Here is a 22,625-nt window from a genome sequence, read left to right as displayed (position 1 = left end):
GATGAACAAAATGGCGGACAGACCAGCAAGAGAATTGTCATCGTATTTTGATGAATTTCTCTAATCTAGTCGCATTTTTCGGTGCCGTTTCTGAAGGTAATGTGCATGGGGTTTTCGTTAAAACAATAAGCAATTATTTCCAGTGCGATTGTGATGGTAGGCGCCCTAGAAATTCTCTGAATGGGCCTGAATGTTCTGTGTGAATAGTCGTTCTGATCGAGTAGGCTGTAAGGCCAAGCATGGGAATTCATAGTTGTTGAAAATATATGTTATTGAATAGTCATTTATCTTTTTCCGCTAGATTTTGACGCTTTATGTATTCAATCTTTTCAGACAAATTTTTAGGCCAATATCTGAAAGGACTTGTGGTGTTGATTTATTGTTTAGAATATTTTTTGTTTTATTTAGGCAGTGGAACAATTTTGGATTGTCGCTATCTGAGTAAATAAATAAAAACCATGGCAACAAGAGCTGCAACATGTAAGTTTTTGTGTTTAATTCATTCTGCAATATTAGTATTATTGATACATATATATTATATAAAAGGCCTAATCGGAAAATGATCAGGAATTGCAAATTGTCTTCATTTTAATTTTGTTCAAATAGTTTCGAATAGGGCCTATGAATTTTGAATCTAGGTCTATGTAATTATTCCAATCAATAATTCCATCATTAGATTTATTATTGGATTTAGATTTGGAGCTTTTTACTTGTTTCAGTCAATGCTAAGTTACGGAATTTAAAGGACTATCACTACCGCACTATCAACAATATAACTCCGCTGCCATCAGGAGTAGATATTGCGAATACTCTGAAATTCTTCTCACAGACGTTAATGAGGTAATATCTTTATTTTTTATTAGTTTTTTTCTGGCATATGATAGGTCTCTTATGGATCCAATAACTCTGTAGGCCAAACTCCAACATATCACAACTATGGGTCCTTTATTGATTCAAATAATATGGAAGAGATCAAGTGTTTAAAGATCGAGTCACTTTGATTTTTTAAAGATGAATAAAGTTCCTTTACTGTATGTAATTAAACTGGCTGTGCCTATCGGTGATTAAATATTAGGAAAATAGTGTCAATTTCATTTGAAGGATATTAAGAGACAGAATCTGAATTTCTGTTTAATTTTGATTTGTAGCGTACTGAAAGATGTGCCATGTTTTCCTGTTGAAAGTTCTGGTCCGAGACAACGGGACAGTGTTCGATTATCGGTGTTCCCGAATCTCAATTACGCCGGTCTGTATCAATGCGTAGTGAATATAATTGATACAGTTCCGATGGTTCAGTACGGACAAACTGCACTTGGGGAAGCTGTTCTGAATGTTATCGGCTGTTTAGTTCCGTTCTTAGAGTATGATCTACTCGATTCACTTCCGTATACTGTGGCTTCTACATTAGCTACATTTCCGGCTTGCTTACACAAAGACACAATAGATCTTCTCTACTCAAATCTTCTTCCCATGACGCTTGGTAAGTACAAGTCTGACATGCGATGTGTTTCGTTTTGAATGAATGTTCCTGGATTGACAAACATATCTTTTCGTTCAGGTTGTTCAGAACTTCAATCAAATTCCACTTATGCTTGTGAATCATGTGCGGCTATTATCATGATGGTGTTTCAGTACGTCGAAAATAAAGGTAAGTTGATACTTATTTTTGTGTCCCTATGTTTTTACTGGGAGAATCAGTGACTTGTTAATGAAAATTTCGTTTGATGGTCTTGTAGAGTATCACTCGAAACTGATTGAATGTCTGATGAGTTTAAAGAAAGATATTGCTAAGGTAAGATCATTCATTTCAATTCTGTTATCATATAGGCTATACGTGTCTAAATTTATTCATGTCTTTGAAAATTGTCTGAAAATTGGTTGCCTTCACAAAATCCTCTATGACAATACTAATTGATTAACCAGTGATGTAAAATGAATTATCAATTTTCCTTTGTATTTTAAGTAAATAGTTGAAGTCGCTAGTTGTTATATATCGGTATGGGGATTTATTGAGGCAGTTGATATCTATTATGGAGTTTGATAAGTGTATATTAATTAACAGGATTTATTGATGGTAATTGCGTATGGTCCTCCGCAATCTCGTGCTCCGGCTGCCAATCTGCTGCTCTATTACTGGCCGCAATTAAACCCTGCTATAGCCGATCGTCGTGGTACTCATCACAAATATTCCGGTAAATAAGGAAATAAATTTGTTTCGATAGAATTATTTCCATCAAAAGATGCAGTTGGATGCACTGTTTTTGTTAAGAAATATTGATCAAATTTTACCTGGGTATTATAAATTTCTGATAGCAAAAATAGATCCTCTTGATGTATATATTTTTGCTGATATTTGACTGCATCTAACTGCTTTCTTTGATGATTAATTACAGTTGTGTAAAAATCCTATGAATACTGTTTATAAAACATTTATACATCTTAATATTATCATTAGCAAAAGCATATCCTCCTTCTATCAATCTATAGACCATCATCTGCTTATAGTCATTTCTTAAAGATTCATCAGAGAATCCGCTGTATACCCTTCTAGAAAGGAACAAGCCACTCCATAAAAGGAAGTGGTCGTTGAGTTATTTGTGGGTACTTATCATCTGAAAGATTCTCTGTTGGATTTTTTGCGCGCATGGAAAATTCTTGCTTCAAATGTTCTCGTATTGTCTTGACTGTCACATATATACATGGATGTATTATATATTTTTTCTGTCTCAATACCTATAATCTTCCAGGACGATTCCGATTTACTGGTAAGCAGAAACATTGTAACAAACATTAAACATCAATCACTTGTCAATCAGATTCTTTTATTTTGCTTCATTCACTATACACATAAATGGGGTAGTTTCCTGAACATGCATTTTTCAACAGGGAATGTATCCAATGGTTGATGCAGTAAACCACTGGATAGATTCCGAAGAAGTCGTCACATGAATGTGGTAGATAAAACATGTCAGTGTTCTCATTTCAATAAACTAATTTAGACAATTTAGACAAATTAACAGTAGTTACTGCCTGGTGTAGATTCAGTGTAGAATTGCTTACTTATTATTTACATACCAGTGTACATACCTGAAACATTTCACAATACATATTTAGGCCAGATAAGTTGACATTTAATACCATCATTTTAAGGGTAACAAGACTAAGGATATTGCAAAAAGTCTTTTGCAAGCTACTCTGCTTCAGTGGAAGGCAGAGAATTTGTTGGATTCATGTTTTTTGTTTGCATGTCTCAGTGTTTAAGTGCAACATTTTACCGAATGTATATTTAAGTGAAATAGATGTATGAAATACAACTCAGGGGTATCAGATGTTATACCTGCAAGGGCACTGGGAATCATGTAATGACTAATCGAAAAAATTCCTCACATACATATTCTACCATGCATTAATTCTACATTCCTCATTATTTCTTCCATGACTTATTTTGAACCTGTATTTCAGCGTGGAAGCCAATAACGTGCCAAAGAGCTGAATGCACTAATGCTGGTAACAGTATCGCTGTAAAGGTGATTATCTCATATAAGTAGAAACTACCGTCGGGGATCTATGAAATTCATCCAATTTCTGAGAAATCTGGATAAAAGATCACTCGACTTTGTTCAGTAGATAAAAATTAACTGAGAAATGTCTGGATTTGATGTTGACAAGATGAATTGATAGTTGGAGTTACTGTATGTTCGTTACAAACTATTGTCATTTTGCACAGATGTGTATGGATCCCGCACTAGCTATTGACTTATCTGATAAACCACCTCCACTCTACCTGTGTGTGAATTGTGTTGATACTTTGAGACGCCGAAATCATCCTGAACTACTTGCCGATGTCCTTCAACCGATGGACACTATGTCTCTTATTTGTGAGAATAAGGTAAAATCATCAGAGGCCTTGGCATCAATCAGTTTTTACTGATATAAATATATATATACAAAGATTTCTATGAATCTCAAATTCTCACAAATTCATTAGTTATGAAAGAATTTTAAGTTGCAAAGTTTTGTATGTCTTGATGGCCTTTGATAGCTTTGTCGCTGATACGATTTAGGTTTGAGTTCATAGTTTGTCATCTTTCTTTCCATTTTCATAGAATTGTAAAAATAAGGAAAAGACAGCAGTGTGCACTTGTTTTAGCATAGATTGTGCAAGTTTTAATGGTAATAAACCTATCCGTTACTGCGAAGCTTGTCATTTGTCAAAGCACAAAGACAACTGTAAACATGTCATCCAAAAGACTATACCACAAGTTTGGGATTGTGAACCTGAAATGCAGAGTTACTTAGTGGAAGGTATTGTAAGGTAAAGGTTTTACAGTAAAGGACAATAATTCAGTTTTCATTATCAGGCCAAGTGTTGAAATATACATGAAATCTTTAATTGCACTTAAGATTTCTCGGATGGATCCTCACTAATGTTTTTCTGTTACATTACTCGGAAGTTCTAAGTTGATATAATTTTTCTGTCTTTGCTAGTCTACTGAAAGAAGCTCAACCGCTGGAGGAGAAACGAGTTGTCGAGATGGGAGAAGAACATATATCACAACATCACTTCGAAGAAGAGGAAGAGCCAGAGAATGAAGAGGATGATGAACAGAAATTGATGAGTCGTTACGGAGTCTGGTTATTAGTCGAATTGTGCAAAATCACTGATGATATTCCAGTGGTAAGTCTAGATCTACGTTCAAAAGATCGTTAGTTTGTCTGTTCTAAAATGGAACAGACTGAATTATGGACATCCTAAATAACGTCGGGTGTAAGCGTGGCTTATAGTGGTCAAAAACAGTGTTTCTAGTGATCAGACAGATCTGGTTGTTGATAAGCTGTCTCTGTTGATAAGCTGTATCTATCAGTTTTACGGAAGATATTGTAACTTTCATTCAGCATCCATAAGAATGGTTATCATTGTTTTTGTAGGAGATATTGGGACGATTATTGGCAATGTTGTTTCAATGGTTTGATGCTACAGCTTACCTTCCTGATGGTAAATGCAGTACATGCTGGAATAAATCCATTTCCAGCTAATGATTAAAATGGTATATTTAAGTATATATCCTTTTTCTTTTCAGATAATGTTGGGAATGCACTGGAAAGACTTAAACCAGAGGTGAAATATCTTATTACAAATATTTTATTAAAAATTATCTAAATACTGAAGGAATATTATGCCTTCATGCATGTGATAATTTGAGTATATAGATGTCAAAAACATATCCATCATTAAAACTACTCAGAATACCTATTATTGACTATCATTTTATTTTTAGAAAAATATTAACATAGATTAAGGATATTTGATGCCCTTTTTGCATGAGATGATTTGACCTAGTATGATAAAACTCCATCAGTTATATAAACCGAAAAAGGCTATTCTTTTGTTTTTATTTATATATTTTATGAATAGGCATATAGACATCAGTAGTGTATTTTGATTCTGTGTAGACCTTACAATCATTTTAACCTTCATTATTTATACCTATATGCGTATATACATACGTATGTACGTATGTATGTATGTATTTATGCAGATTTTAGTTTTTTTTCCATTTTATTTCATGAAAATCACTGTCTCTAGTATTCAAGCACGAAACCCTATCCTGAATTTATTTGTTCTTATGTATTCAGGCCATACTCCTGACAAAAATACATGTAAGTCTGTGTGGTAATTAGCTGTTACCCACTTGTGCTTCACTGTTTTTTGCACAGCCACCATAAATCGCCTGCTAAACATCAATGGATGTGCTTCCAACAATTCATTTCATCAATATGTTGGATGCACGTATAGTTCACAGTGCATGTGTACAATCTCCAGTTGTGCTGGTTAGATATATGTACTGGTATATTACGACTTTTGTCATTAATTTCATCAACACTAAACAAGCTTTGCACCATTTTGATATGTTTAGCTGATGGATGCTGCTATGCTTTAAGTTCATATCCAATTTAAGTTCATATCGAATTAACTTTATTCAATTGTAATATTTTGTCTTTTGTATTGCTTTGAAGTAACGTTATGTATCCTTCCATATTGGCTGCTGGCTATTACTTTGTTACGCCTGTGGATACTTTGCCTTCAACTTTCTTATAATTTTAATTCAAATGATTGCAAAAAGTAATTTCAATGAATGTGAATACTTTCTTCGTTAGATTATGATGAATTGGGATATTATCTTTTCTTTAGTATATTTACAATTGGTTGCAAGATGTATCGAAGAATTATTTGGAGGTTATTTTATCATGTTTATTGCCTCATCCAGTAGAATATGCCAGGGTTGGAGGTCATTGGTAAGTTCATTGAATTGGCAAAAACACTAAAAACAAGTATGAGATTTGATGGAGCTTTTTAACTTACTTATATAAATCTTTCTTATTTTAGGGATACACTGTCAAGTCGCACTAGTCAAATAAAAGAAGGCTTGAATAGGTTATTTTGTTTGATTCCGTATGACATAGTGACGTTTAATGTCTGGGATTATGTTATGCCATATTGGCTGGAAGCGATACGAACTGAAATCCCAGAGGATGAATTGCCAGAGCTGAAAGTTTTATTGAGGTATATCATTTAAATCAAATAGTCATGATTGTCTGCAGTGTTTTCTTCCTGTAATTAGGTGAATATACCAGGGTGAAATGTTTATTTTTCAGTAAAATGTTTGACACCGATATGTGTCCATTGCCATTCTCAGTAGAGAAAATGTATCAATTCATATCAGAAAGATTTGATGAAACTACTGCTTCTGTCCAGGAACAATCATTACTCTGGCTACAGGTATGTTTAAATTCTTCACATTATTCATAATTTTTATGCTCATTAACTATTTTTTTTGGAACAAATTTCAGATCCTGTCTTCATTAGATATAATAGTACCATTACAAATGATGGTGCGTACATTTAGAATGGGAGTACAATCATTGATCGATCTACAAAAGCCGGCAGAACCAGGAACTTTACAACCACCTTTACCTCCTCCGTCTATGTTATCCCCAGCAACAGCAAAACCTGAAGATATCATATCACCTTTGACACCAGATAAACCGCAGGCTCCACTTCCCACTGTGGATAGTTATGAGAAGGAATCTGAGCTGAATTTGAAGTGTTTTATCTACATGTTAGATGTATCTCTCAAACAGGTGAGATGATTCATCAATTATTGATCAGTTGAACATAAGCATCTTTAAATTCTGAAAATTAGGGACAGTCCTTACAGAAAAGATGATAGGAATCATTAAATTGCCTTATGACATCATCAAATTGACCTTTGATGTCATAGGCAGATTTAATGAGGCAGCCATATTTTCGTGTAGTGTCTGCTTTGTAAGCATTAATTGTCTGGTGTTTTCAATACAGGCAGAAATACAAGAAGCCCCTCGTCATCAAAGTATCTTCCATGAGACATCTAAAGATATCATGCTACTATTGACAAAAATGATGGAGGCACCGTGGGAGGGCAAACATTTGTGTGAGAAAGATGCCGATAAAGCCAATGAGTGTGAATTCTGCCAATCATGTGCGCTATTCTTACAACTTTGTTGCCAAGCAGTTGAATTCATCGCGCCAAGAGATGCTGTAAAACTTCCAGAGAAAGAGCTTCCGAAAGTTGATGATATTACAAAAGGTCAGCCTAGTAATGGTAAATAAATCATTTTAATTTGTGTGACTGCATACATTGATATCTAAGTTTTACATCTCCATCTTGCAGTCTTGAAATTGATTCTCAAAATTCATTTAGAGATCTCTCGAACTTCTGTTTATTTCTAATTGACTTGTTTTTTGGGTTATCAAATTCATTTATTTCACAATCATGCATTTGAATGATTTTCTCCTGATGTAGGTGACAGGGAAAAATTAAAACATTCTTCCCAATCTCATAACAGAGCCATACCAATTACACCCTGTAAGTAATCTATGTTAGGTACATATACATTGGTACACTGTAAAGCATGAGCCCCCCAACATTTCTACCATACTGGGAAAACTTTTGGTATATACATGTTGATGCACATAAGTTTTAAATATATATGCACCATATGACGCAGCATATCAAGTATATATGGTTACTGTATGAGGAAAGTTGACATATCATATCTTTGTAGTAGTCATTTTTTATGTTAATCTTCATTGTTAAAAGGCATGCGCAACAATGTGAAGTGCACATGTATTTTATCTACATGTGCCAATAGATGTAACTATGGTTAATGTAAGCTGTTCTTAGGTAGATGATAAGTAAATTTCAAGGAATATTTGATACACAAAGCTTCTAAGTATTATTTTCAGTGATTGAGTAACAGAGAAGTACCCAGTAGATCGAATTACATATATGTGTATCACAAGTAATATATGATATACAAGTTATTTAGCTGATTGCGTGCATTAAACTATCAAAATCTTATTTATTAATAAGGTCAAACTGAAAAGGAGGAAAATGAGGAAGAAGAGGAGGAAGAGGTGGAGGAACCTCCAAATTTCATTCTAGATCAACTACCTTCTCATCTTCAACTTATTCATGCATTACTGAAGGTTTGGTATTACATATTTTTTCAGTACTTTGGTATCTGCATAGCATCGTTATACAAGTGTTTGAAATAGTGGGAACTAAAAAAGCCAAGATTTTATATCATCCATAAATATTGATACAATTTATGTACTGTTGTAGGAACTGTGTGATCAAAAAGACAAAGATGCCATATTTCATCTGTTGACATCGCTGAAGTTACTTTGTCTACATGCTGAATGTTTAAATTATGCAGCCAAAGATAATGAAGAATTTGTATGTTACTGCCTTCGCAAGATGCTAATACCCAAGTAAGTTGGAAAATCATGAAGATCTTTGTGTTTCTCCTTGTTCCTGTTTGTGGTATAGGTAGCTTTTAGATCATTCATCAAATTTTGACTAATCTTTTTAGCCTATGGAAGTTATTGGGAGCGGATTTGTCTCACATAGCTGCAGTGGCTGTTCCATTGTTACTGCACTGTTTAACTTTACCATCTGGTTCAGATGTTTTCTGGAAACTAGTAGAAAATGATTTCACAAGTGAAGATTGGAAACTTCGATATGCTGCAGGTAATGTGTAGAAGCAAGAATTTGTGTATTTTTGGAAGAAGTCATTAGAAACTAGATATTCAGTATTTTGATAAGGCCAATTATTATAAATGATTCATTTTAGGATTGGAAGGACATTGGTAATTTCTAATTTAATGATATGGTAAACAAATTTTAACTCCTTTTCAGTTGAGAAAGTCACAGTTTTGGCTCGATTGTTGGATGCTAAGACAATCAAGAACAACCAACCAATTCTGACGGCTCTTGCTCATGCCTTTTGCTATCTGGTCGGTTCATTGGATGATATCAATGCTGCAGTTGCTCAGAGAACAATGCTTTACTTAGAGACTATAAAATCACAATCACTTAAGGTTAGTTCTTACATGGACGTATAAACTATTACAATTGAATAAAGTTAATACTAACTGAAATTTGATATGAACTTAAAGCATAGCAGCATCCATCAGCTAAACATATCAAAATGGTGCAAAGCTAGTTTATCTTGTTTATACGTCCATGGTTCTTAGTTCTTAGGTTAGTCAGGTCTTACTCACTTGTCAATGAATTACATACATATTTTCATACTGGTTTTTGGGCTTGCAATTCAGGTCATACATTACTTTATATTGTTCTATTTTGTTACAGTGTATGTGTATGTGTTTAGAATATCAGTTCGACTCAGTTATTCAGGATAGATGTATGATTCTGCAGCGTATGTATGAATTGTTCACATTGTTGAAGAATGAACGTATACTTACGTGGGAGTTCTTCTTGAATCGATTTGACACGTTATCTCTAGAGGCTCAACTGGACTTAGAAAGCAATGGGGATATAGCTTATCCCACTGGTAAGTAAATAAGAGCATAGGCAAGATGATCTACTAATTTCTCTCACCTAACCTCTTGAATATATGAATTAATTGAAATAATTTTTTTGGGCCACTTGCTGAACTAGTACTTGTTGTGGATAGAACTACTAATCATGATATATTCAGCCAAGCTTTTGATACATTTGGAAGCACTTCTCAAAGGTTATCTTATGTACAGTGTATGCACATTAGTCTCTATTTGTGATATTCTTCAGATCTTGTGAGCAGTAACAGAGACAGCGAACATTTCCTGCGAAAACTAAACCGAGCAAGGTTTGCACTAGCTCGTACGGATAGTGTAAGATCTGTTTGTGAAAGTATTATGGGTAAGCCTCCGTATCGACGCGCATGCTCCGTACCGCTTCATCTGGTTGCCAAGACTACTGTTTCTCCGGTTACTAGAGGTAGGCATCCTGTACTATATCCTGCATAATATTATATGATCACCGCCTTGCATCAATTGAATTCATTTACATAAATGTTTGCTTTACAGCAAAAAAATTACTGATATCTGTATGATTGATAAGATTTATCACAATACTTTGGACACTGGAATCTAGTAGATTATAAAGTATAGTTGGTTTAGTATAAAGTATAGTTTCGGTTGTCTAAGTCCACAATTCTTCGAAAAACCTCTGCTTCAATAGATAGTGATTGATGGTATTTTCATAGTAAAACACAGATGTTTCAAAAAAGATTCCCTACCTCATTCATTCATAAATACATATGCATGTTAAAGCATTTTGGGGAAGGTTAAACATATATCATGTGTATATTTATACTCGTATGTATTATATATATATATATATATATACTATTTAACCTGTTAACTGTAAATACTTCTGTATTAAACGATTGTCTGCTATTCTAAAAACAAAAAGTTGTTGGAAGTCTGGCTCTGACTGCTGCATTGATTACAATGACGTGGTTAAATTCAACAAAATTATTCATGCAAAAATGTCTCATGTTCCGCAGTTAACAGGTTGAGGAATGTCGCGAGATACTAATCACTTAAGTATATTATCTACATTTTCACCTGTATGTTCATCAAGGCCGATCTACTATTGGTTCTTGCACACATATAAACAAACATTGTGTTATATTATTGTCCAGAGAAAGAAAAGTCATATATTCGCCAACAGTCAGCTCCACAGTTTAATCTGAGTCGAAGACGTCAGTCATCGTTTAAATTTGGAATGGGAATGTTCGGCAATTACATGTTTCCTGGTGAGTGTTTCAGCTGTTTAAACATTTCATGATTATTTTCTTATTTTCTAATGAAATGGGCCGATCCTCGATTATAGCTTTCGATGGAGCTTTCTACTTGAATACCAGACTAACAAAATCTTCTACTAGCAAACCTTCCGCTATGATTTACTACATCCAATCTTGAAGATAAACTTCCTTATCACCAAAAGAAAAATTCTCCCTTTTCTATCACAAAACCCAGTAAGCTCGTTATTCCTATTAATAGAGGCAAGTCAATCCAGGTCCAGCAAGTAAACAACCTTCCAATAGGCATTTGAAATACGAAAATATTGGGAACACTTGTACGAATTCACAGGGTCAAAACTGTAACTTATTCTTAAGCGATGTATCGCAAGATCTTACTGATTAGTCCAGAAATTCGTGATGAATTTGTTTCGCATTCTAAACACATGTAGATGGATCGTTACGTTACAGATGTGCACCATTACATGTACTTTATTTTCAAGCTTTAGGAATTTTAGATTTTGATGTAAATGATTCATGTTAACTTGATATTTAATGGAATCTATGTGTCAAATAGTATTAGGCTTGTGTTTCATTATTATTGTAATATGAATAGCAATATTTTGATAATCCCATTTTGACTTATTTCACATTAACTAGTGTATAGATATATTAGTTTTTCTTCTCAGTTCCAAATAACAAATGAAACTCTTCTTCTGATACTACTAACATTTTCTTCACCATATATTTATAGCGGTATATATATATTACATGTGACCACAGAATTCTTTTGTAGAACATAGCATGACAGCTTAATTAATAGAGTTAATATTAAACATTTAATACGTACATGTATTTCTTCAGTGTTCATAAAGACCTTAACTTGTCACATGTCACAAATATATTTATGCTTCAATCAAATGCTCATCATAAATCACAAAAGGATGACAATGAAACTCATTAAAAACAATGATAGCTTTTAACATCGACAGTATCAATGAACACATGGCTTTGACTCGAAATGTGGTCTCGAAATTTTATTAAGAGTATGGAAACTTGAACTTTCATTGATATTGTTAGGTGTTAAAATTGAAAGCCACTCTGTCTATCTCTTATTGACTATAATAATTATACATGTCTATCCTGTCTAACCTCTCAACATCTTTCTCTTAATGCTGGCCATACGCATTCACTTAATTTCTGCAAAACTTTTAATTTTAATACGGAAAAAGAGTCCACGACTCCGGCAAAGAAGAAAGGTAAGGTTATTGATATACAACATATGGGAGGGTTGTTCTCATAGAGAATAACGCTGAGATTTAAGAGTGTTCATCAATTCCAGTGACTCGATCGCACGAAACAGTCCCATGAATGTTGAGTGATTCCTTTCAATAAATCTTACCCCGTTCCTAGATCCCATATATATTCCTTCAAACATCTTGATTTATTGATTCATGATTAACCATAGTAGAAACTGTGTGATATCTATGGAATGAATAATGTCATAATCTTAACAGGTTTCTTTCATATGAGGTTTTTGAACTTCAGGAGTCTCCAGGACAGGCAATGCACATATATTCATAAAATGAAGGCATGCACACTCGTTTGACTTACTATAATTATGCATCCAGCCTGTAAATACATTTTATATTTAGTTGAGTTGGATTTATATCTGAACCCATTTGTACTTGATATTTCTCAACTCTCTCACATCTATTCATTACTGTGCATGTATCAGCATGGATTGATGGTGATACATTTCAATGTATAGCATGCAGATAAACAAGAATAATTGTTTTTTCAATCATACATATTAAGCAAAAGTATACCACAGTGCATTAAATGGAAAAAACTAGATTTTTGTACAAGTTACTCACAGCCCAGAATCAGTGTTAGATCTGTGATGAAGGATCATGGTTTAACACAATATATCTTCATTGAGTGAATTGTCTCTCACTGTGTCTAAACGTTGTAGCTATCTGGTGAAGATCTGCTCATTTACATTTTGTAAGTCAACATCTTGACTGTTTTCTTTCTATGTATGATTTTTTTCAGGTGGACATTTACGTGAATTCACCGATGAGGAAAGTAACTTTGCCGCATTGTTACAACGTGCTATGGACTTAGAAGGAATTGACAGGGAAACTGTTCATCAACTCGTCACATTACTGATGAAGGTAATTTGGCATTTTATTGCATGATCTCAAATTCACTTGTTATCATCACTGTACCTTACATCTAGGTACACATTGATGTTTTGAATGTTTGTTTCATTTTTCACATGTACTGGTGGTCGTAGAAAATGCCATTTGATTTGCTTCAAATATATTAAATCATTCTCATTGAGCTGATTGTACCATTAGATTAGTTTTATTTGTGTTTCCACTGTTACATGATAAATGTACCAAGACATGGAATTCAGTGCATATTTCCACAAAATTCATGTTTATTTTGAACGATAGGTTTGTTCACTTTTTTACAGTTTATGTCACATAATCGCAATACTGAAGAAGAGGTGAGCTCAGTAAAAAGTATATGATATGCTGGATTATTGTGCATGCTGTAATATGCATATCTTTCGCAGTGGTTAAGCTGCAACAATGCATCTTAGCTTTAATCTAGCCTTTTCTAATTTGTGATTCATGGCATCTGTAACTTACATTTATGCCAAAACAGCCAGAAACCACAAATTGTCTTGTAGAGGTTGGAAAAAATAGTGGTATGAAATCTGAGCAAAGGTTTACTAATTGTACGACTATCAATATACAATCTCTGTAATAAAAACCTCAACTTCTTATGCTTTACTTAATCAACTTGAAATGAAAGTAAGTTGAGTTTGAAGTGTAGGGTGAAATCCTCTTCTACATATTCTATAAAACCATACACGCAATATTTCATCAGTTCTGACTACATGTGCACAAAAAGTTGCTGAAATCAGTCTTTGAATATTATTTCATTTGTATGAATATTTACACACAAGTACGTTCATGCAATGCAATCATTAACACTTAATGCAGATGATATTCTTAGCTGATGAAAGAATGATATGGATTAGTTGACAGATAATCTTTCATTCTCTTAAGAGTTATAGCTTAGTCAATGTTTCTTGTGACGCAATCTCATTTTCTATGCTATTAATTCATACTTCTCAGTTCAAGCTTGTGTGGTGATGCAAATACTTCATCAAAATCATATCTTAACAAGTGTGATCGTTTTACTAATATATCCTATGAAATTTCAGATCCTAACTTAACTTAGGATTTATCTTCTGCCTTATAATTGAAGAGGTTCAGGAAATCTGAGACTTAGTATCAGTTTAGATCTTTCGATCATGTGTGTTTTGTGCATGCAATAGTTTCTGAATCTGGCTTGCCTACTTTCCATTCAGTTTTCCATTCACACTGAGGTGTTTGAAGATGTTTGGGAAAAACTGATATGGAATTCTCTCTCATAAGCTGTTCTCTCTGCCATGTTTCATTAACTTTGCTTATCTATTTCTCTTTAATAACATATACCATATAATCAATCTCAGTATCTAACATTTTCACATAATTCTGGACTATCATATTAACATTATTGGGTAGTTTTACTTCTAGACTTCGTTCCAAATATCAACCAACAGCCATGTTGCTGTGTTATCCAATTTTTATCTTCTTAATTTTGGGATTGTTCTCTGGTCCTTTCCTCCTGGCTATTCAAAAATATAGACTCTGCCAATGACGGTTAAAGGTTTTTCAGGATGTTTTACAAGAATGAAAATGGATGATGGTGATAGTTGTATCGACTTTATTTTTTTAGTTCATGGCTTGCGAAGCTTCCTCTGTGAGTGATGAACGACAATCGAATAAAGCACAGAGCATTGTTATCAGACATTTAAATGTGTTGCTTGGATACAATCAGACAGAAAAGGCATTTAGCGTTCCACCGTTTAAACTTCGGTGTTCTACAGTATTCAATGCTTTCCTATCTGGACTACCAAGTGTAAGTCATTGTTATATTGATAATGTTATATCTAATGATACTCAACCACACTTAAAATCATCATTGCCATTGTATTTTATCATGCTATTTTCGCAGGTGTTGGATCGTAATTTCACAGTTGGCAATAATATACTGCCATTTTGTTTAGCTTTACTCCAATATGCTGCATCACCTCAAAGATATGCTACAGACTATCAGCCACCGAACTACACGCTGTGGTTACTAGAACCCCATACTCGTTTAACCTGGCTGTCAACCTTACTGGTTTCACTTTATAAGGTATGTCATTATATCACAGATTTTTGTGCATTGAAAATGGTTCGTTCTTGTAACAATAATGATAAGACTGGTTTTGTATATTTGATTTTTAGTATCAGTATAACCAGCCTCCGCTGTCTACATGCATTCATACTCTCATTCGTATCGTAATGAATACAATCGATGCTCAGCATCATCGATGTCGCAGACATGATGATGCTTTCGGTCCATCTAGCCCTATCATACCACGCAACAGAGGTAAGCTCTTTACAGTGATGTGCATTGATGGCCAATGGTGGAATCGGGCAGTCTTATATTTCGAGAAAAATGTGCTCGAGCTATTCTTCATTTTATAGACACAAGCAATGTATCAGTTGGTGACCTGGAAAATATTCAAGAGACCGAGACCCCTCCGCAAAGTCCGACTGATTCTCAACTATCATCAACAGATGCTGTGACTATTAATGTTTCATCACCTTCGCATAGTGTACAATACATGAAATTACAGGCGGCTAGTAAACAATCAGCCGATACTGATAATGATTCTTCTCCACCGAGTATTAAAGTAAGATCATATTGAAAAAAACATCATCACTTTTCCTATTGCCCCAATTCACCGCAAATATGTTACCCCTTGAAGCTCTTTCATTTATGATAGGGTAGACTACTTTATCCAGTTTAGGGTAATTTAAACTATATTGAAATATAGATGAGGGTTTCGTACTTAGTTCAATCAATCTTCAATCTCAGGCCAGCTCTGTGAAGAAGAAAGTCACACGTCAAAGACCTCCACGTAGATTACCAGATTATAGCCTGCCACAGGAAACCAGTCTTCAAAATGGACATGCTCCAAAAAACTTAAAGGATGAGCCTGAAGAGATTGATTTGATCAAGATGGAGTCACCTATTGATGAAATGAAGCCCGAAAGTATGGTTGATAGTAATTTCAAGAAGGAAGACAACAGTACAGTCATAGATATTGAACCTGATGACAATACTGAATCAGATACTCAAGATAAGGAACAGCAAATCGCGGTATGTCTGAACAAATCATTTCTGTTTTAGGTATTAATTAACATATTCTAATGTGTAATGAATAAAGTTTCATATTATGTATTATTGTCAATTCGTATGTTAAGTATAATCAAATATGTGAATTGCCTTCACAGAAAACTCTGCAACAATGTTTTGAGGAGCACATCATGGATAAAGGAAGGAGAGAAGAAAAAGCTCATAATCGTTTGAGTTCAGATCTCGATCCAAGTAGTCGGGAATCTAGTGAGCAAGAACCAGCATCTCCAACACCTCCGCGAGTGCCGCTGAGACGAGATCTTCATAAACATCAACGGCCAGCATCTGATCATATCATTCAATCTGTAAAAATGAGACTGAAAGATGACCTGCCTCTGAATCCTAATCACGGTCCGGAGAGTCCGATATTCCGCAGTGTACAACGACCTCATTCCATGATTGAACCTCATGAACTGGCTCAAAACGTAGAAAATGGTACTCAGAGTTATAACAACACACCTAAACATTCAATCAGTAAAGTATCATGTTTGTGGTGTGATAGACAGTTTTTACTGTTTTACTGGATGCTTACACGCAGCCTGCTTATACACCACTTACGTTGAATATAGCGGCCAATAGATAAACGTACTTTCATCTTACTCATTAGTTTATGCTTTCAATCCTTCGTTGACGGCTTTAATCCAGTAATAATTCTTTTTAGAATATCTGCTTGCTTTTACTGTTCTTCAACTAAAGATTTATAATATTGAGAAATAGAAGTTCTTTTAGAAAAACATTGGCAATGTATGTGCTTATTGAATGTTGTTTATTTCAATTTTAGAACCAGCGGAAGTTGATGAGAAAATGGCTCAACAAATCGAGGAATTTGAGTGCGATCGTGCCAAGCGAGAATCATCGGTTTATTATGATGCTCAAGAAGAACTGACTGATGATAATCGATCGTCAGTTTCAAGATCATCGGTTCCGAAAGATATCCCTGAAGCATCTGAGCAAATCTGTAAAGACTCCAAGAGTGAAGTGGATGAGAAAGCGGTGGAAAGTTCAGCAGAATCCATGACCGGTAGAGAAAGTAAACCAGACAGTGATCAGACATATACTACTGCCTCTGATAGTCCATCTGATCGTCTATTATTGAATCCAAATGTCGATAAAGCGCAGGCAGAAAGTAAGGAAAATTCATTAACTAGATATATGGCTTGAATGGCTAACTATTATCACTTGTAAATATTTTATTAAACATCTCAATGATGCTGCAGGTGAGGTTGATGATAGTCCTATTCCTAGTCCAGGAACCAGTCCACATTTGAAACCAAATTTTAGACAGCGAAAATCACGTAAAACTGGTCTCACAACTGTAGAATTACAAAAGTTGATTCCCGAGCTTGCAAACACTGGTCCTCCTTCTGGTGAATCTAGTCCTGCTGGAACTTCGGTGACTGGTAAAAAATCGAGGTTTGTATTCGTTGCCTCGATGAAATATGTGAATATGAACTTTTTGAGTATGAATTCTCTTTCAAGTCTTGTGCTTTTGCCTTTTCTGCCTTTCTCAGGAGAAACCGAAAAGCTGACCTAGTTAAAAATCAACAAGCACCGGCGAAGAAAGCAACAGCTAAATTTGCGGACAATGTAATCATGGAACGTTGCCCAGAATGTCATGCTGTATTAGAAACTTATGATGATGAAGTGATCAGCAATTCAATCGTTTGTTTGGCGACATATATTCACAGAGAACCGGCTCTTGCTACTCCGTTATTGCTGGAAATGTTACAGGCTGTCAGCAGGTGATTTTCATTCAAATGCTGTACCGACAGATGAATAGTCGTGCTTCAATATCTAATGAACATTTCTCATTCTTTTGTAGAATATCTTCGAGTAGTCCATACTCTTGGCAAGCTGAATGGTAAGCGAATGAAATACGTTGTTTTGTAAGAACCTTGAAACTTGATCATTTCTAATTCGTTTGAATTTTATCTGATTTATTAGCAACAGTTTGATTATACCGGGTAATTCAGTGAGTGTAGCCAGGCAATTCCTCCGATGTACACTGCACCAGCTGACTCCTAATGGCCTGTTTGTTCAGTTATTCCAGAGTAAATGTGATGGTATGTATATCTCTGTCTAGCTGTCCATTGTCTTATCGAAATTCTTAGAGAACTGTTTGAATTGATGAAATACTATATTCCCGCATCCTGTTTTGTATTGTAGAACCTGAATTTTTCAAAACAATAGCTAGTGCTCTGGTTGATTTCACCGAATTGAATGCATATGCTCCACTTCTTCTTCTGCTTGAGGTTAGTATGGAAGTCATCGTGTATGCTGGTATATAGCATGTACCTCGTCGAGTCATATCAAGTTGAAAATCAGTACTTCATCTGTGTTATACTTTCAGGGGTTGAACAACAGGAAAAACTTGCCCGCTGATAATATTATGTTGCTACTAGAAAATTTGGCTAGTTACATGGACTGCATAACACTAGAAACACCTAATCCCCAGTGGCAAACGATACTAACACATTTTGATGCGTTCTTCCGTAAATTAGTTATTGTCTTACCAAATCCTTGCGAGACAAGTCACTTGATGAAGATCATGATTTCAGTATTCCGTATCCCAGGATTGCAAACAGTCAAGGTAAGTGTTGAATTAATCATGAATTATATTAGCATAATTTGTCATAAACTTATACTGTATTTTTGCAGGGTATTCTCGAGCCGTTTTCGAAGATACTGACTTTCGTGATCCAGAATTGTACATTCAAGTTACAGCAATTGTTTGACCTCTGTTCTCTGTGCAATGGAGCTTTTTCTAAGGTAAAGCTATTTTTATCTTATACATTCATCAGCAATCACAGATTTTCATCAACGATCATATTTCTTATGAATTTGTAGGAGAGAGATAAGTTGTTGCTAACTCGCTGCGTTATATATGAGTTGGTTAGTGCATTGAAATTCAAATCAATTTTGCCCGATGAAAATCTTCTAATGTTGGTGCAGGTAAGGGAAATCATAACATTTCTTCTGTTGGGCAATTGTATTGTTAATTAGCTACCAAATATATAAAACCTGCTTGTATTTCAGTTTGTGTGTATTGATGCTGGTGGAACTATTGGGCCGACGAATATAGTTGAAGGACTAAACAACTACTTCAATCCTCAAACTCATAATCTGATGAGTACCAATGCTGCGGAGTGTATGCGACAACATTTGACAGTTTTAGTCGAATTTATAGCCGATTTACACACAATTAACAGGGTAAAGGTTAGTTCCCAGATGTTCCCTGCATTTTTACAGGGACTCTGGAGGTAAGAGGGTTAATATTTCTGCTCGGCAACCAAAGATACTTAGCTTAAAAAGTATGATCACACCGCATGTGCATCAGGCATCAGTATCGAAGCGTGTTGATCACTTGCACTGCCACCATCATCACTCTTAATTATAAATGCTACGGTATAAATGTCCAACAATTAGGAACAAGCATTTATGCATGGTAACAGTAAAATGCAATTTCTTACATGAACATAAACGTCATGAACATGAGTGATATGAAAAAAGGCTTGTTTATTGTCACCTGAATCTTAGCTTAGATCTAATTCGAAGAATTCATTGCATGCCTAAAAGAACTTAAATATGGTTGTCACGGCTTATGCGCAATTGTTTAATAGGCCTAGCATGTAATGATGAGTTGGCCTACAACTACTGTAATATATCATGTTAATTGCTTTGTAACATCTAACATTGCACACAATATTTACTCAAGCATTTTGGAGGTAGTTAATACTAACTTGGAGTAAGTCAGTCTGATTTCTCCAAGATGCTACAAATCAAGGTATTAGATAGCAACACTTATGATAACAATGCTTTCGTGCTATCCATGTATCAAAGTTGTACAGTAAACCTCGCCTAACTTAGACATGTAGACTCCCAATTTGTCGAACTCTGGCAAAAATTAAACAATTTCTGTGACTTCCTAACATATTTTCTTATTCTTTACTCGGACTGCTTTTATCTGCTCAGTTTGTTCGAGTTGGGTGAGGTTAATTGTATTTTCACAGAAAGGGTAGAATAGTAACTTATATGAAATCTATAGGTAATTTCACCTTGATTTGTAGAGTAATATGAAAGGTGGTTCTCAGAACCTGAACGAAGATACGCTTGGAAGTCAATTAAAATCCGCAATAGCTCAGTTTGTAGCCCTGGGTATTACAAAAAGAAACAGGTGTGACTATAGAGCGGTGAATCGGTATTTACCATGGTTATATCATCCGCCATCAGCCATGCAACAAGGGTAAATATTTAGGCACATCTCGTGACTTTGATCAGAAGTTCATAAGGCTTTATATTCTGAATGAGTGTATTTTTACTTATAGACCTAAAGAATTCATAGAATGCGTTGGTCATATAAGGTTATTGTCCTGGATATTGCTTGGTTCTTTGACCCACACTGCAGTAACACATCAAAGTGCTTCAATCACATGTCAACCAATACCATTAGAGGCTAGTCAACATATCTCAGATCATGTCATGGTGATTATGACTGGTTTTGCTGAAAAGTCGAAGGTATATCTAGTTTCACATATGAGTTGAGCTTAAAAATGTTGATAACTTCAGTTTAGCCAACTACGGGTATAGCCCAGGCAGGCATGGCATCCCTGGAGAGCATAGTTTAATTAGTGATAGAATTGGCTTGGTAATATGAAGGGATTTTATATTGGTGTAGAATATTGTGATTTAATTTCTGTAAGCATATGCATTTATTTCAGGAATCGGTATTACACATGTCATCACTGTTTCATGCCTTCATACTATGTCAGGTAAATAGAGCTGAACATCTCTCTGATGTACCTCTAGCTACTGAATTATGGTTGCGATTTATGAGTGTTTTTGATTTAGTTGTGGACGATGTATTGTGAGTCAGCTGCTCAGGAACAGCCTGGTGTTGACGAGTCGACCGCAATGGTTAGCAACACAATAATGGATTTCTGGGGACGAGTTACTCCTGGTGTGCTTCAGTTATTATCACACTCAAAAGTGGTTGGTAAACTTTTTATATCGGTATCTCGCAGTGTTCACTGCACAAATCAGTAAAATGAGAAATCTTTTTTCCAGTTGGCCGAGATGGTGAATTTACACTTTCTTAGTCTAATGGAAGCTCTACAAGAATGTAACTCGACAGTGTTGGCAAAGGTAATATATACATATATATGTATCTTTTTATCAACCATATGACCTGCAGTTAGTAAATGGAAGTGACTGAAATTTGTTTTATTGGCTTGCAGTTGTTCGCTCTTTGGACTCCAATACTATTCACATATCACAGTCAGCTTCCGGGACATCTACAAGTACGACTTCAAACCTGCCAGAACTGGGAACCACCGAAAGAGTCAAAAGATAGCAATTCTCATACAATGCTACTGAAATGGTTAAAACGACTTCAGTTTAAATTGGGTCAAATTGAGGTGCAGTCATCTGCAGCTATCCAATTTTACACTGTTTAGACTATATGATACATATCAAAATAGATGAATGATGTCTTCAATGTCGAGTAGAAATACAAGTTTTATCTATTGAAACTAATGTTTATGTACATGTATTTCCTTATGTACCCCTATTCATTGTTGACAATAATTAATCGATACTTTCTTAAAAGTATGGACTCTGAATCTCTGTTAAACAACTGCGTAGATTGTTTGTATATAGTTGTTCTGTATACTATATTAGAGTACCAAACCTTGTTATAGCACACTTGGATATAAGACTTATTTGATATAACAAACTTCACAACTTAGACAATTTAGTTTTATACTGGATACAATGAACTATCACTTAGAATAAACAGATATTCTGGTGCCCTGAAGATTGTTTTAATACGGTTCTGTCTGCTGTATAATGGGTTAATCAATATCTCATTCAACTGTGGCCAACCTGTTTTATTTTTTAAAAGTTGGTGCTCTATCAATTAAAATTTCATATTTCTAGTCATTTTTAGGTTATTTCTCTTAACTGACTTTTATTTTCTAAGGAGTAATTATTATTTCTAGTCATAACTTATTTATTTACGGTATTTGAACAATAGCCACATCTACAAGACTAATCACTAGTTGAAACCTGCAACATGTTTTCTTGTTTTTTTTGTCAAATAATAAAATAGTTTTCAAAATGTAAATAACGAGTGAATTTATTATGTTCTGGAATTTTTTGTGTGAGCAGTACATTCTATCTGGGCG

General features: G+C 34.8%; 1 protein-coding gene across 1 annotated transcript; it reads left to right on the top strand.

The window, feature by feature from the left end:
- The first annotated feature begins 20 nt into the window (after positions 1-20).
- LOC141900616 (protein unc-79 homolog) lies at positions 21-22,472 on the top strand. Its single transcript, XM_074787600.1, has 51 exons — positions 21-96; positions 409-480; positions 720-840; positions 1,149-1,480; positions 1,559-1,648; positions 1,737-1,792; positions 2,063-2,192; positions 3,463-3,527; positions 3,728-3,889; positions 4,107-4,315; positions 4,489-4,678; positions 4,930-4,996; positions 5,082-5,119; positions 6,194-6,297; positions 6,389-6,565; positions 6,658-6,781; positions 6,853-7,143; positions 7,361-7,628; positions 7,845-7,907; positions 8,415-8,530; positions 8,667-8,815; positions 8,917-9,074; positions 9,243-9,424; positions 9,699-9,900; positions 10,137-10,325; positions 11,035-11,148; positions 12,366-12,392; positions 13,189-13,310; positions 13,616-13,648; positions 14,932-15,114; positions 15,211-15,393; positions 15,486-15,630; positions 15,729-15,937; positions 16,123-16,407; positions 16,542-16,878; positions 17,225-17,569; positions 17,661-17,856; positions 17,955-18,185; positions 18,266-18,304; positions 18,388-18,506; positions 18,610-18,695; positions 18,794-19,033; positions 19,102-19,212; positions 19,291-19,395; positions 19,480-19,659; positions 20,511-20,686; positions 20,769-20,958; positions 21,162-21,212; positions 21,292-21,432; positions 21,508-21,585; positions 21,678-22,472. The coding sequence occupies exons 2-51, from the start codon at positions 459-461 to the stop codon at positions 21,894-21,896; spliced, it is 7,650 nt and encodes a 2,549-aa protein (XP_074643701.1). The 5' UTR covers positions 21-96; positions 409-458; the 3' UTR covers positions 21,897-22,472.
- The last annotated feature ends 153 nt before the right edge of the window (positions 22,473-22,625 follow it).

This window comes from Tubulanus polymorphus, chromosome 1 (genome assembly GCF_964204645.1).
Source record: "Tubulanus polymorphus chromosome 1, tnTubPoly1.2, whole genome shotgun sequence".
In the NCBI taxonomy this organism is placed as follows: domain Eukaryota; kingdom Metazoa; phylum Nemertea; class Palaeonemertea; order Tubulaniformes; family Tubulanidae; genus Tubulanus; species Tubulanus polymorphus.
Note: the sequence above shows the minus strand (reverse complement) of the source record. Positions and strands in the feature narration are given on the sequence as shown.

Coding starts and splice junctions, on each gene's coding strand:
- LOC141900616 (XM_074787600.1), top strand. CDS start 459: ATGGCAACAAGAGCTGCAACAT. Junction 4,316..4,488: donor TTAGTGGAAGGTATTGTAAG/GTAAAGGTTTTA, acceptor TGTCTTTGCTAG/TCTACTGAAAGAAGCTCAAC. Junction 15,115..15,210: donor TCCTATCTGGACTACCAAGT/GTAAGTCATTGT, acceptor CTATTTTCGCAG/GTGTTGGATCGTAATTTCAC.